This window comes from Globicephala melas, chromosome 6 (assembly GCF_963455315.2).
Source record: "Globicephala melas chromosome 6, mGloMel1.2, whole genome shotgun sequence".
Classification (NCBI taxonomy): Eukaryota; Metazoa; Chordata; class Mammalia; order Artiodactyla; family Delphinidae; genus Globicephala; species Globicephala melas.
The window spans coordinates 47,016,676-47,033,945 of record NC_083319.1 but is presented as its reverse complement, the minus strand read 5'-3'; the positions used below and the strand labels follow the sequence as shown (position 1 = coordinate 47,033,945).

Below are 17,270 nucleotides of genomic sequence, written 5' to 3'. Positions count from 1 at the left end.
TGAAATAAAACACCTGGATGGAAAATGACAGATTTACTTATTAGTCATCCTGAAAACTAAAACCTTTGACTATATCAGAACATTCTATGTGGTAGATTAAAAGCCCTCATCACTTAACCTAAATAAACAACTACTTTATTTTGTTATAGTGGAATAGGTTTTGGATTGAAAATTAAGAGATTGGACTCTGCTCTAAGCTCTAATTTCTAACTTTACCTCTCTGAGCCTCAGTTTATTTATTTATAAAATAAAAGGACTGGATTGTAGGCCCATAATTTTCAAAGTGCTGTCCTCAGAGCTTAAGTTTGGTGAAGTCCCTTTATAAAGGGCAAAGGAGGCAGAGGTCAGAGGGAGGACTGCTTGGCCACATGTCAGCATCAAGCAGAGGAGACCTGTGGTTTTTCTTTTCTGTACAATGTACTTCCATATAAAGCATTCATTTGAAGAAAAAAATGCTTCTGTGCCTATTAACATAAGAAATAGCTTTAAGAAACCCACTTAATTGGATATTTAAGGAAACTTATTTTAGGGATGGAGCAGTTCTATCATTCCATGAGTTTACAGATTAGGGTGTGGAAGTACATACTCCAATATACTTTTGCATGGAAATGGCTCTTGGGTAAAAGCCATTTTAAAATGATTTATTTTGATGAAGAAGATGTTTATTTAGCTATTATACTGCCTGCTTTAATTTCTGAGCTTTGTAGCACCCTGACCCAAGTTCCCAGGAATTGTCCATTGGCAGACTAGGCCTGGTGATTTATTAATGAAACACCCAGTAAAGCCAAGAAAGTTACTCTTAGAATTTCATTTACTTTTAAACAGGTGCTTGAAAGTGTCACCTAGTCCTTAAGGTAACATCCTTCCTTACTCAAACTTTCTTCGTCCTTCGACACTGCTTTTTGGTTTTCTTTTCTCTTCTTTTTTGGTAGGGGAAGCTAATATAATTCACAGGCAAGAATTGTGATTTCAACTTTAGTTCAAAAAGGCCTTACTTCATCTGCCACTGTGAAGGAATGAGGGATTCCACACAAGAGGACTTTTAAGCGTGTGTACTCATCCACTAATACACACTTCAATCATTTGAAGTGTGTATTCACCAAAAACTCAACCAAAGCAGAGACCTTTAGTTCTTGTACATTACAGGTATCTTGGGTACATTCATTTTCTCATCCAAAGAATGGAGAGTCTGTAGGCAATTAGTACAGCTGAATTTTGTTGATCAAAATGTAACATTGACATCCAATTTTTCTACTGTTTAATAAGAGTCCCCTAGGTATCAAGCATTATGCTGTGACCTTAGACAAGTTTCTTAACCTCTGCATCCTTGAGTTTATCCTCTATAAATGGGGATAAAAGTAGTAGAACTTCATAAAGTTCCTGAGAGGATTAAATCATTTAATAGACCTACAGCACTTAGAATGATGCCTGTCACATAGTAATCATTTTCTACACCTTCTTATATATCATCTTCTTCTTAATTGCATTTCATTATACACTACTTTCTCAAGTATTATCAGTCAATGTATCACATATGGTAAGCCACACTGAATTAATTTCCCCAGCTTGCCAAAGTATCCTAGCCTCCAAAAATTTTTGATAAACAGCAGCTTACCTAACTTGCACTCTTTAGAATTTTAGCTGTCAGTGATAGCTATTTTTCACAACTTGTTATTAGACTATCCATAAATATATGATCTTTGAAAACTGATTAAAAGGAGAAATTCATTAATTATGACTTCAAGTTATTTAGGAATACTTTTAAATATATTTGACATACTACATTAACAGTAAAAAGAAAGCAAATGTGCAGATGATAAGCACAAAATAAGCTTAGTTTGAGAAGTTTATCCTTGTTGTTTTGGGAAAGTATCATACAGATCTCAGATAAGGTACTAATTATGAAGATAACCCTTAAATTTATCATGTTTATAATAAGAGAATAAGCAAGGTATTTTTGAAGACGTTTTTATGTATATAACCAAGAAATGGCAAGTAGAACACTACTTCGGGGGACTCAAGCTTGTTGCTATAGAATAAAAATGGTTACACCTTATTAAAATGCATATACTGAAAGTAAAGCTTGGAGAATATTATATTAGAATATCATAAAAAATTAGATGAGCTGAAGAAAGGGGAATAGTTTTCCATATTCAATATAATGTGTCTAAGATTCCCTCTGTCCTGAAAATTAGAAACTTTTAAGTTAAATATAAATCACTTCTTTCAAAGAGTCATATTAATTATGATTTTGTAATATATATACACACATATATATGTATATACTACTATACATATACATACATATTTACCCTCAAATATCTATAAAAGATACGTGATTCTTGGGCTTCCCTGGTGGTGCAGTGGTTGAGAGTCTGCCTGCCGATGCAGGAGACACAGGTTCGTGCCCCGGTCCAGGAGGATCCCACATGCTGTGGAGCGGCTGGGCCCGTGAGCCATGGCTGCTGGGCCTGTGAGTCCGGAGCCTGTGCTCCACAACGGGAGAGGCCACAGCAGTGAGAGGCCCGTCTACCGCAAAAAAAAAAAAAAAAAGATACATGATTCTTTGGCTGAATTAAGTTTTATATTTTATGAACTCACTATTATAGTGTTTCTTGACCAGTGGTTGGTCACAGTGATCGGGAAAGCTTAAAAGGGAGGCTATGGAAGGAAACTGTGAAATAGTAAGACTCCAAGTCTACTCAGCAGAAAGACTAGTTCACATAGGAGTATAATATGCTCTGTGGGTGACCTCACCTAAGTTGTGTTGCCAAATGCTCAGGACAGACTCCAGATCTAAGTTGATCTTGTGGCAAGAGATTAAATTTACCAGGTAGTCTTGATTATTCGCAGAGCTCACTGAACTGCCATCATTTTAAATTTCTTGCCCACTCTTGGCTCAAAAGGCAGAACACACTGTTCTAACAGAAAACTAAGGCTTTTTGGTATTCCTAAATATCACCACACAAAATTTTGAAAAAAAATATTTCACAATACTTAGAAATGTTGACCAGGGGCTAAATATGAAGACACAGGTGTTGTGCAGAAATATTTTACCAAACCTTTCAAAGCAGAATGGCTCCTCTCACTCTGAGGCAGTGCCCCATGAATCCTTCTGTTTCACAGTATTCAGGATTCATTAAACATGTTTGATTAGAATGCACGTGAACCAAGCAAAATTAGCACAGTATGTCTACCAATCCATGAATGTTAGTATATCTAAGAATATGAGATTGTACTTGAGGTTCATGGTGGAAATATCTCCTTTCTTAAGGAAATTTCTGCAAACCGATGCCTGGAATGCCTTTCTCTGCCTACTCAATTTTATCAGCCTTTTAATGTCCAGTTTAATTCTTATCTCGTCTACAATGTCTTCAACAAGCTCTCAAGCCTCCAGGGCCCTCTCCCTTTTTACTTCAAGGCTGCCTAGCACTGTTGTGTAACAATTTTATGGGCCTATATCTCTTTTTTCTTAATGGAGTTTAAGCTTCAGAAAGGAATCTACATGTTTCTTTTAGTTTTTTCAAAACACTTAACTCACTGCTAAAAACATAAAACACACTCAATAAATACTTAGAAAAAATGGCTAAGTAAAAAGGAGAATGAAAAGATTATAGAAATAAAATTAATTTACTTGTTGATCAGAATTTGATAGGTCCTTCTTACATCTATGTATAGCAATCTGTATTTTCAGTGCTATTTCCACCTTCTTCTGAGTATAATTTTCCAACAGTGAAGGAGGGAGAGGATACATTGACGTTTTGCAAATTTTTGGTGTTGAGAATAGTTGAGGTAAGATTTTAGATTTAACTTTTCTTGTTACTCTTCCGCTCTTGATCTTACGATTCATTTGTGGCTTTAAGGACACATTCTCCCTAAATCTCATTTCTGCTCAAAACAAAGCAATAACAATAGACTGGGATATACCTCGATGTCTTAGGGATATGGCCTAGAACTCTGCAGCCCACGTAATGCCACCCCTACTTTCAGGGGTATTGTTTTAGGTATTAGTGTTGTTAATTGCATGCTCATTGATTCATTAAAACAAAAGACAAAAATCAAAATAAAATAAAAAATCCTTGATACAGAGCTTAATAAGATCTGGAGAGATATTAATGAAGTTACTATTACAGATTGTTTTAGATGGAGAAAGAATTCTTTATAGCAACTTAGTTGCACATTGTCTCTGCTGACAACATTACAAATCTTAGAATTTTTTGGTGTCCTTGTATGGCAGAAAACCAGTTTATGCTGTGACCAATATCTAAAACTCAGCAGAAACTTTTAGCTCCTGGGGAAATCTATATGGTCTTCTTTCCCCTCTCCCTGCTATTATAATACAAAGGAAAATTATTAACCATAAATTGATTTTTAAATTAACCAGGTAGAGCAGAATTCGGAAAAGATTTAATAAGCAAGTAGAAAGAGGATCTAGTGTGCTTTCTTTCTTTATTAAACTACTAAAGCCCAGCTATGTTGTTTCTCCCTTGATTCATCTAAAATTACTCTGAGATGCTTGACTGACCTCTAGGGTACAACTAAAATATGTTTGAGTTTTTATTTGACATTTAAGCCAGCCATGAAAATTAGCATTGTTTCATAGTCCAGGGAACAAAGAAGTTATCCTAGGTCTGGAGAATTTCTATGGGTAGTAACTTTGAACTTAATACAGATTTGACCTACCCAAGCTTTGCTTTGGTTATTTACCAACACCAGCAGCTGGCTTTGACACATCTCCATGAATATCATCAGAGCTGATGAAAAAATTGTCTTAAGAACTCTTTGTGCACAGATAGATCATTGTTATGTTTATTGCTGATGAAATGTTTAGAAGTCTTGGTGCTCTCTCTCTGTCTCTCTCTCCATATATATATATTTTAAACTGTGAAATCTATGAAGTGGGAAGCACACCAAAATAAGCCACATATATAGGGTAAGAGGTTATGTGACTATACAGACAACATTTTTGCTTGTTCTTTGTTCCTTGTTTTCAGATTGTTTCAGACGTTTTCAGTCAGTTACTCTTTAGGGATATAAGATAAAGAGTGAGCTAGGGACTTGAAAAATAAAGTTATTCACCAAAATGAATTTATCAAGCTTCAAAATATGTAGAGTATTACCAATGCAGGGGGACACCAAAATAATCATATTTAATCATATTTGATATAGTAGCTTTTTAGCCCAAACCTCCAACAACTTGCTTGGCCACGTAAAAATCTCTTAAATTTACTACTCTCAACAAATAATATTTGGTTTAGTTCCGAATTTGGTCCTCAACTAGTTGCAAATTGGAACCATTTAGGGATGTTAAAAAGTACTGATGCCTATGTCCCACCCCTAGAGATTGTGACTTAAGTGGTCTGGGAATGGGGACACCTGGCCTTTGAAATTTTTAAAAGATCCCACATGTGATTCTGTTAAAAGATCCCACAGGTGATTCTGAGGTGTAGGTAGTTTAGGAACCACAGCCAGATTATCATCTAGTCTTCTTTTAGGTGTTCATTCATTGCAATAACATTTGTTGAAACTCACTTCTGTGCCAGGTGCTATATTAAATATTGGGAAATTACAACAAAAGACATGGACCTTGCTTTCAGGAAATCCCAGTGCAGTGGTGGAAATGGACCATGGGTTAACTACAATACATGAGGTAATTACTACATGAAGGTCAGAGGTTAAATCACCCTGACCTGGGGCTGGAGGCGAGTGTTAGAAAGGAAAATCAGGAAAGACCTTATGGAGGAGCTGTAGTGTTGGCCTGGCTGTTGAACTGAAAATGGAAAGGAAGAGAACAGGTGGAGAAGACGGGAAGGGCATTCCAGAAAGAGGAAACAGCTTGTATAAAGGCATTAGAAATCAAGTTACATCCAGCCTCTCATTCTGTTTTCCTCTAATTCATCTTGCACATCATTGTTGCAACAGTTTTCATATAGTACACTGTACTGCACTTATCAATTTCCTGCTAACAAAATGCTCATGGATCCTTATAGAGATCAGAGTGAATTCTGTACTGCTTAACTGGGCATCAGGGCATGCCAACTCCTCCTCTAAAGTACTTAGAATGTTTTCTTCATCACCCACCAGAAGACCCCAGGTGCATTTCCATCTCTTCACCACTGCTCACACCATTTCCCTGCGCTGTAACGTCCTTCCTGCAACGTTGACCATGTAGCTGAATCCTCCTTTTGTTCAAGGTTCTTTCTAACCACCCCACTCTCTCATCTGAATCTTTCAGCACTTAACTTTACTGTTTATTCATTTGGTAGTAATTAGATGATGCCCTAAATATTTATCTATGTCTTAGCTTTCTAATAGAATTAGAAATGCCTTACAGAAAAGCATAGAGCCACATTCTTTTTTTTCTTCATACAGCACAGTGCCTTGAAACAAATAAAAATCTATATTTTATTACTGTAAACAAAACTGTATGATAGTACTATAACTTTAGAAAATAGAGGAACTAATTATTTGCATAATTGCCCAGTCTTTGGCCATTGACACACACGATTTTTACATAGTTGTAAAGGTAGTGTACAAATCATTCTTTATTCTGAAGTTTTACTCAATGTATCATATACATTGCCCAGAAAAATAATAAATGTCTTTGAATGATAATCAAAAGTACCATTTACCCCTGATATACCAAGAACTGCTTTGTTTATGTTGTCTCAACTTTTACATGTCCTTATACCAATCCCATGAGGTAAATAATGATGTCATTCTGGGAAGAACTGGACATATGAGCTCAATTCCTAGCTGAGCTATGCCACTTACTCTTTGGGTAAATTTGGACACTTCTTTTACTGATCTAATCCTCAGTTTCCTCATCTCTGAAATGGGTATAATAATAGTTCCCACCTTGCAGGATTTGGTGGGGATTAAAGGAGATGATGGACAAAAATAGTGCCTGGCTTATGGCAAACATTCAGTATGCTAGCTGTCATTGCTGTTACTGTTGCTGGTCACATTTTATAGGCGAGAAAGCTTGGGATCAACAACATCTCCCCAAGAGCACACAGCTAGTATGTGACAGAGCCAGGACTCAAATCTGTGTCTCAGTTGTAAGATACAGGTCGCAGAACTGAATAGAATGTGGTCCTAGTCAAGGGAGAGAGCTCTCTTTTTGTCTCTTACCACAGACTCCCCAGCTGTCCAAGCATCCTGAGCTCTCTGCAACAGCACAGCATGGCTGGAGCAGGACTCGGGCTGGCACCCACCAATACCTCCTCCCCGGCAGCATCATAGCCGGGGGTTCTGCAGCCGGACACCTGGGCACTCTCATCAGGTCTCAGATGTAAGGCTGAATTCTCTCCTGCTCTTTTGGTAACAAGACCAATTCCCACTATTCTCACATCTCACTAGGGTCACAATCTAAGGGGAAATGGACTGGCTTTCTGCAGGGTTTTGCCTGGAAGTATCTAGTCCTTGCTCAACTTTTTAATTTGGAGAGTCAGCATAAAAATTAAAGTCAGCTCTGTTAGTACTATTGCTATTAATAATAGTTACTCTTTATAGTGCTTTTCCTGTTTGCCATGGATGCATTACATACATTGTTACTAAACACATCACATACATTATTTCCTATAATGCATACAACAACCCTGTGGAATAGCTATTACTGTCTCTGTTTTATAGATGAAACAACTGAGCATCTTAACCATTATAACTGCTGCCACCAGCATCCCCGTTATAAAAGCACATGCTTTGAATTCTCAGTTCCAGTATTAGGATGACTTAAAATAATTCTGCCAGTCTAATTATGGAGTTATATTATCTAGAAAGGCCTATAATCCTTATTTTCAATCTCTGTATATTAGACTGTCTTCTTACCTCCTCAACTTTCTTTCAATTACTCAGTAATATTTTAGGAAAAGTCAGAGTTCTGACTTTTAGTCAATTTAAATTGGTCAACTATTTTTTTTTTAATTGCATTGTTTATTAGGAAAAGACCTTTCATTCTTCTGATCCCTTTACTGGGAAGTAATGTTCATGAGCACAAGTTTTGATTACAGTTGCCTTAAAGACCAGTTTTGAAAAGTCTTTTGTTTACTTGAGCAATAAGTTGTTTGCTCAATGATACTATCAAACTGAGAACAAGAGGAAAGAAAAGTCAACTTAACCTAACCCAAATGAGAACATGTTTCCTGGGATGAGAATGTGTCAGAGGCAGCATAGCATGTCCTAAATCCCTTGTGTCATCAGTGTTGTATCATGTGTTATAGGTAAATTATCTTTTTTGTAAGTTAGGCCAAAGCGTGCTCCTTCAACTAACTGTGAAAGCATTCTTGAAAGCCCATGAAACCTTATTATTCTAATTACCAGCACAAGGGGTTGATAAATAAATTATGAGGCCAGGTATTATTGTCATTAAATAGACCTTGCTCAATTATTTATCCCTGGGTCTGGGGTTACAGCTCAGAGAGCTGTGCATATTGTACCAGGGCTTTGAGCTCTGAGACCTGGAGACTGGATTACAGTCTTGGCAGGCAGCTTTTGTTGAATGCAATTCAAGGGGATGACACACATTTTTCAGTCAGATATTTGGATGGTTTGAGGCCACCAGCTAGTCAAAGTTTATCCACAAGAGCCTATTTCATTTTAGCCATGTAGATAAATCCCTTTAAATTATCCAGATCAATACAAATGGGTAGGAAAATGGACTCACTACAGGAAAAATATAAAGAAAATGTGTTGCTTTTTAGTTTTCAAAGACTCTGCTCTTTGTTTTTTTGCATTCTGACATCTGTTATGGGTACTTTAGTGTGATAAGTATCAGTCAGTGTTTATCTCCATATTGACTAGTTTCTTTTTGTATCTTGTTTCTAACAGCACAGTGAAAGATGTTGTCTTCTGATTAAGAAATGTGTTATCAGGGAGGATGGGATTGGGTGATACTAGTTTTCTTCCATCCTGAAATCATGCCAGCTCATTGTAAAGGTCAGCCCCCAAAATAGTGTTAAGGTGTGTTCTTTCACTGAGCTCTTCCACCCCAGTATCCCCTCTTCTAGGCCGGAAAGGTGCAAGAATGCTTTCTTACATCCCAAGAGCATCAGATTAGGGGGATCAAGAATCTGTTCTTGCTTAACAATTCTCTGCCCACCCCATACCCCTGGCTTTGTTTTAAAGTCATCCCCTAGATTTCTGATGAGTTGAGTCTAGTAGTTATTTTGGCCAGGGTGGGAAGTGGGGAACAGGAGGCTCTAGAATGGCTGGTCAGGGAGCCCTTAGGTATGAAACTTGGGGAAGATCTCTTGAAGGATGGAGGAGGGGTTAGGGCATTCGGGCACTTGTGACTATGTGGAGTAGAGTGAAGTCCAGACTTTCATTTGAAAACCTTCAGGATATGTGTGTTGAGGGTGGGGTAGGGTAGTAATTGGAAGAGAAGTATGAAACTATGCTTAGTATCAGGGATAAATTGGCAATTTAAGAGACAAAAAATAAAAACTTGTTTAGATTGTCCAAAGGAAAATATATCTATAATAACTGCTAAGAAACCTTATGAATGCCATGAAAATAAGTTTCTGTATTTGTTAAATGAATTTATAATTAATTTTGTGGTGACTTAAATTTGGTTATAACCCTGACTTCCCTCTCTCTCTTAAATCTTGCTAGTTTAATGTTCCTGTAACATAATTATCAGCTCACAAAATTTAAAATCTTGTCAGAAATATGGAGTAGAATAGCTATGTCTTTACACTCCTGTCTGCTTAGAGCCGTCGTGTTTTCTAATTGGCCACTCAGCTAGAAAGTGATCTAATTCTAATAGGCCAAACTGATGTTCTCTAATTATCTGCTAATCATCAGGAGCAGTGGATATCTCCATAAAATAGTCACCTTGTTACATTTGAAAAACAAATTTTGATTTTACTACTAAGAAGAATTTTTGGTTCTCCATTTATATATGTTTATTATAATAGAGAATGATGTGATAATTCCTGTGTATACTTGGTTTTATGAACTTCAAAATTCTTGATGCCAAATAATTGCTATAACATGATGTATAGGTTCCTAAAAATCTCTACACTATGAAAAATTGGGTAATGAAAACTACAGTGCTTGCAGGAAAAATGGGGATGGGGCACAATATTCAGAAACATCATCAGTGACACATTAAAAAAAGATAGAAATTTAAGAAAATGGTAGCAACATTTTACACATGTTTAATGGCTGAGAAATACATAAACACTGCAATAAATATGGCAGTGTACCTTAAAAAAGACCTGAAGTTTGCTTGTGGAAATGACAAGATTGCAGTTTGTGAATTATTGTGAAGCATGGAAGGAGGGTCATTGTAACACCAGCTCTGAATGGATGTGACTTTTCTAACACATGGGGTGCCATGAAGTAGCTGGTTGATGAGGTGTGTGCATTTTGTATATACACTGCTAGGTTTAGACGGATGTGTTTTTTTCTTGTATTCACCCAGTGTTTCTTGTAGATAAAATCACATGTAAGCAAACACAAAATTTGTGTTATGTTCAAATTGTTCCGTAATATAAAACAATCATGTTAGAACAGATTCTTGGTTTCAAAACAAGTGTTACAGTGGAATTGACAGTGTAATAATTCCTTCAACACATTCACATCTATAGTCTCATCTTATTCTCGCCACCACCCCAGCAAGCAGGGAAGCAATTGCCCAATTTTTGTTTGTTTGTTTGAGAATCCTGACCTGTTAAAAGCTACACAGTAACTGAAGGAAACTGTGCCAGAGCTTGCTCAGGTGTGTGCGAGTCCTGAGCAAGTAGTCTTTCCTCTGAGAAGTGGGATGCTCTTTAATGTGAGTACAGAGAGTGACAAAAACATGGGCAAAGTTATAGAGACAAATCACAGAGTCTGGGTTAGAACTCGAGTTACTTGATTTTCAGGTTAGATCAGTTCAACATTTTATAAAGTGTCTGCTAAGTACCACACTCACTCCTGTCTTATCATCTCTATAATACATAGTTAAAGCTTAACTGTGATAACGGTTTTTTGATTGCATGGATCTAAAAACCCAGCCATGAGAGCTCAGTTTATACTTGTTGATGGGGCTTTATTGAACATTTTAAAATGTGTAGAATGTTCTAGAAACTATTTTTCAATTAATCTTCACAGCCCAGAAGTCATGTCAAATGTCAGGGTGTTTGACAAGGCCAGCCTAATAAATCTTCATTTCTAGAAAGCTGTCCTAGTAAGTTTCTGAGAAGACCCAAGGGAAGGGTGCAATCCCAAAGTCTAGGAATGATTTTTCCTTCAAGCATTAATTGATGTGGAAAATACAATTATTAGATACTCCCTTGTCTCTGTCTATCCAAATTATGCCATTTAGGTCTATTTCAAGAAGATTTCAGTTTACTAAACACCTCCTATGGTCAAAGTAGTGAACAGTGCTGTGAGAGATACAAAAAGGACAAGATATTGTCCCTGCCATTAAGGAAATGATGTGGGAAGTCTGTTTGATGACTGAAGAGAATCTTCTCTGTTGTACTTGTGTTTTTATGGCAGGTCATGGGTGGGTGCACATGCACGGGTGAGTAATGGGGCACCATTTTCTAGTTATCAGCTAAGTTAGCAGACGTGGTGTTTTCATCACTGGGTATTGTAAAATCATGAGTTTAGCATTGATACTAAGGAACACAGATAATCCTTCACCAACTTAAGGATGAAGTTTCATTTTTCACTTTTTAAAGAGTACTTTGTGTGTTGTTTATTTATAGTCATGTGTTGAAGGGGCTTGTCTGTAAAACCACATATTCCAGGGGCCACCCGACTGACGACAGCTTTGTACCTGTAGAACCAATGTCCAGGTTTGGATTATCCCTTGGTTCTCTTGGGTTATGCATTTTATGGCCCTGGAGAGGTCAAGGCAAGCCTGGACTGCCTCTATTTTAAAAATTCTTTTCATATCTCAAACAAACAACAATAGCAAAAATGACTAAAAAGTTTACAAAAGTTGTATATTTAACATGTTCACTTTATGCATTTTGATGAATTAATGCTTTTTACCACAAACACAAAGACACTAATGTGACTACTGTAAATGTACAAATATTTGGGAATAGCGTTAAAGTTTAAATTTGAAGCCCTTTCAGAATGTGAGGCCAAAAAGTATTCCTTTCCTTTTTTCTCTTCTCTCAACCCCATTTGCTTTACAGAGTATGGTTTTTCTGTTTTAAGTCATAATCGCTTTTATAAGATTAAATACCAGATCAATAAGTGTGTTCTATGTCAGTTTGTCCTAAACTTCCTGCCCTATTTTTTTTAAAAAAGCAATCCTTAAAAAAGAAGGAAAGAAAGTATTTTAAAATAAACATTCCGACTGCCAGAATCTGAAGTAAACTTCAGATTCAATTTTATATGTGGTCGAAATGAGAAGAACTAGGGTTCTCTATTTTGACACTTAGCATAAATTCCTTGCTTTTTGATGACTCCAGTGAGACTGAAATATCTCATTCTTTCTGACCAGAATTAAAAAACTTAAACATCTATTACAAGTCCCAAGGTTAGGAAATTCAGCTTACATTCACTTGTTAAGGGTTTGAAAGTGTCTAGAAGAAATCAGGCAGTAGACCTAATAAAATTAAATATCCACTATCTTTATGCTGTATTAATCTCAACCCACCACCACCCACCCCTTATTTTGTTTTATTTCCTCAGGGAAGCAAAAAAATTTGTGAGTGAAAATGAAGGGGCTCTTGGGAAAGGAAAAGGAAAACGGTGGTTTGCATTTAAGATGATGATGGGCAAGGTAAGTATTTTCTTAGCTCAATTTGGTTGGTGCCATTTATGCTCAGTAGAAGCCATGTTGCCCCCGAGGGGTGGTAAAATTGGTTCTGTTCTGAGTGAAAAAGATGTTATACGTTATGTCTATACATAGGTACATATACAGTAGATAAAGAGTATTCTGCGTTACTGAAATTTGGAGAAAGGGATGATTCAGAAAAAAAATGGTCCTAAAAGGCTCTTTAAAGGAGTTAAAATGAAAATAAGTCGATAAACATTGATTCATGGCAAAAGACTGACCTGTGTGCTTTTATCACTTCCAAATGTAAAAGGTTGAGCCCCTTTCATTTTCATTCCCTGGGAGTTAAGGGATTCTGGGTCAAGGTTTCTTTCTCAAAATGTGTACAAGTTACACGGCCATATAGCTGTTCTCTACCATGAACATCAACTGTAGATTGGATAGAAAAGAAGAAAAAACAAGTGATATGCCAATATAAATATAGATCTTTGGAAAAGATAGAAAAGAAACTAACATTTATTTAGCACTTACTATGTGCCAAGCACTGAATTAAATCCTTCTATAAAAATTAAATCTTTATATAAAAATCTTTCCATATTTAATTCTCACAGCAAAGTAGGTATGTAGGTATTATTATCTCCTCTTTACAAATGTTATACCACCTGAGGCTAAATATATTCCCATAAAGATGGGAGTTTTGTGACTGAAGTTCATATATCTTAAATATGAAATATTTAGATAGATCTGTAATATATATTTATACATCATATATATCATAGATTAGTTTTGTCTGTTTTTACAATTTAAATAAATGGAATCATATAGCATTTATGCTTTTGTTTCTGGCTTCTTTGATGCAATGTTATTTTCATGAGATATGTTCATGTCATGGGAGTTATAGTTCATTTTTATTTATGTGTTGTATCCCATCGTATGAAGATGCTGTAATTTATTTATCCATTCTGTTATAGATGAATATTTGGGTTGTTTCTGGTCTAGGTAATCTTTCAAACTCCAGACTTGTCTCAAATCTTATTTAGGCTCCCCATGTCTGTCTAGCTCACCCATTATCTCAGCATAATCTGTACATGTGCAAAGTTATCTGCCCCATTCTCATTCTTCTTCTTAGTGGTCCTCTTGATCATGGGTAACCCAACATTGTTGGGTAAAATGGAAGGAAGATCTTTTATAAAAACTAATTTATGATTCTTTTTCTTCTTCCTTTTCCTATAACACCATGCCTTTCCATTTAGCTGACTGTTCTACCTCTACCAGAATGAAAAGTCATAGCACTTACCATCCTGTATAGAAATTACCTGTTTATGTACAGTGTACTTGATCCAGAAGCCCTTCAAGGCAGGAACTATGTCTTATTTATATTTCTTTAATTTCTTCATGCAATGAATATTTAATTAAATACACACCATTTGCTGATCACCTTATTAGGTGCTAACTCAGTCCCTGCTCTCTTATTGTGTGGTAGAATAAACAGATATTTCTCAGTGGTCAGCATATTTTCTGTAAAACAGAGAGTCAGTAAACATTTTTTAATTAAATTGGTCCAGGGGTAGGTGGGGAACAGGGAGGCAAGTGAAACTAGCATCTCCCCTTTTTACAAAAAGCAATATGTGATTCCAGAGAGATCTTTCCAAGCTCATTGTCATGAGATATTTTGGGATGAGTGTGGGAGATAAACATCTTAACAAACAAGCAGTTGGGTTTTACTGTTGTACTTGGCTTTCTTTTCAGAAATGGGTAAAATTTCTCCGTGATTTTGAGAACTTCAAAGCTGCTTGTGTCCCCTGGGAAAATAAAATCAAGGCAATTGAAAGTAAGTGCTCAATCTCATTAGATGGGGAATGCTGTCCTAGATAAATGTCTCATAAGCTAATCAGATGCCTTTCTCAGTTTCTGAACTATTGGAAAGATTAAAAACAAGAAAACAAACAAATAAAGACATTTTCATGTCCTCTTTGCTCACTGTGAAGATTTGCTTACTCTTACCAATCACAGCACTGGAGACCCCATTCTCCCTTCCTGCATTAGACCAAAATATTTTTTTGACCTTGTTTTTTCTTCTACACATGGAAGTCAGTATAGTGCACAATGACACTGAATCATCATTGGGAAGGCAGAGATTTTATTTCGGCAATGAACATGACTTTGAAAGTAGGTACTTTAAATATTATAAATTAACTATATTTCAGTTAAAAAACTCATATACAAACATCAAAAAAACAGAAAATATATATTCACTTGGATGTTAGACAGTAATCAAAATGAACAATGTCTAAAAACAGTGAAGAAATCTTAAAGTATCATTTTCAAACCTCTGAAGTAGAATAAGCAATAATCATCCAGGAACTCGCTATATGAATATCATATTGTGCCTTCATTTTGTACAATATTCATAGTGTACAGAGAAGGCAGGAGAATGTACTCAATCAAAAACCTATTTAGTATAGGGCTGTAGGCTTAGAATAAGGCAAATAAAAATATTTAAGTATTGTAAATATGATAGTATGTCATTTCTAAGATAATAAAGAATATAAGGAAAAGGGGATAACATTTAAAATAATTTTGAGTATAATCTTGCCATATTCTGGTTTGTAATAGTTTTGACTAGGATCTGATTTTCTTCCATGCCCCTCCAGATAGCAGGGCAGATTTTCCTGCTGGCTAAATGTTGCGTTGCCTAATTAAAATAGAAGCTCCACAGGGAGATAACACAGCTGATGGATATTTCACTGACAAGATTGGGCACGTTTTAGGAGTGACTATCCCTCAGTCCTCTGTCCCTCATTATCAAATGGCAATGAATTAAAATACATCAGCTCATTAATGGAACTTCCTCACACATATTCCTGTGCCATCCCTTTCTTGCCTTATTTTCCTCCTCAACACTTATCACTATCTAAAGTGCTATATTACTATATCTCAATTAAATTTAATTAAATTTAAAAATAAATTATTAAATAAATAAAATAAATTAAAAATACAGTCATTTCATTTCATTTTGTGTTCATTTCTTCCAATAGACATGAAGGCAGAGATTTTGGTTTGCTCTTTCCCGGATCCCTAGACCTAGAACTTGCTTGGCCCTAATGAATATGTGTTGAATAAAATTAAACAGAAGACATTTTCCAAATGTCTACTATTCTAGGAAATGGAAAAAAGAAATTTAGACACATCAAAAAAAGAATAGTCATCATGAAATTCTTAAGTTTTAACTGTGCAGCTAAAATATGGTACCTTGAGAGCCATTGTGAAACAGAAGGCCCTTTAGAGCATTAAGATCCTGAAACAATGTATGTTGAAAGAAGTCTGGATTTTTTTCTTGCTTTGCTACAAATTTGCTGTTTGACTCTGAGCCAGCCATTTAATCCCTCTGAGCCTCAGTCTACTCATTTATGAAATGATAAGGATGAATCTTGATCAGTTATGAGATGTATCCCAAGAAATTTGTAATTAATGATAGCTAAAATATATACAATTCGCAAATCATTTATTTTTAAAGTACACTAGAGCAGGTTCCAGTCTATCTCAATAGCAATGTCATGGTCACTTGTGTTGCAATAGCCTATCTTGAGTGGAATAGAAACAAATGGAATTATTTTTATTGCCAGAAGTTGCACATAGGAATGAGTTACACATATGACCATAATTTATCATGTGTGTCACAGTGGGAAAAACATATTGAGAGCTACTCAATAATACTTTCAGTTATCTTCCCTCCTCCCCTCTTCCCTCAGAAATTTGGAGCAGTCAACCTGGACAGTTCAAACAAATGTGGATTATTTTCCACATTTATTTTTTGATTAGGTTGTCCTGATATTTTTCACTTTTCGTGGTGCTTTTTGCCTCACTGTGGAGAATTGACACTTATTTTCTATTCTATCAACAATCACCATAACAACCATTTATTGAGTGCCACTCAGAAACCCTACAAACATTATTTCATTTAATCTTTAACATGCCGGCATTGTGCATATTAGCTTTCTGTTTTAGAGTTGTGGTAAATAACTGTCCCAGAATAAGTTAGCAGAGGAGCCAAGATAAAAGGTGAAGTCTGTCTGGGCCCAAAGCTTGCCATTTTCTCAGTGTAGTGTGCTGATTTTTGCTCTGAAGAAGATTTTATAAACTTTTTCTTTTGCACCAGGTCCTAGAGAAGATTAGACCAGGACAATGGCATGATAAGTAATTACAGATTTCCTTGATAGTTATCCTATTTGGGGAACTATTTCCCACCTTCTCATGTATTTATTTTTCAATGAGTTATTTATTTAATTATATATTTCATATTCTATAAGATACGTGATGTATTAAGCTCTTAATGATAATCATAAGTGCACTGTATACTTTTGGATATTGCATTAGTTGAAAAGTATGAAACCTATCTAAGAGTAAATTAGCAGAGTCTTTGAATTGGACTAACCATCTCATAGAAAGTACCTTACCACAGGTAGGGAAAGCGTGTGTCTGTGGTGGTCTTTCAAGCTGAACTGAATGAAAGGTGGAAAGAAATGGGACATGCAATCAGTTTATG

The 17,270-nt window shown here is 35.9% G+C and overlaps 1 protein-coding gene across 1 annotated transcript in view; it reads left to right on the top strand.

Moving 5' to 3' along the window:
- The window catches only part of TMC1 (transmembrane channel like 1), a 389,456-nt gene that overhangs the window by 303,401 nt on the left and 68,785 nt on the right, over positions 1-17,270 (top strand). Inside the window, exons 9-10 of the mRNA XM_060300845.2 lie at positions 12,640-12,730; positions 14,474-14,555. Coding sequence (XP_060156828.1) covers positions 12,640-12,730; positions 14,474-14,555 — 173 coding nt within the window. The remainder of the gene's footprint in view (positions 1-12,639; positions 12,731-14,473; positions 14,556-17,270) is intronic.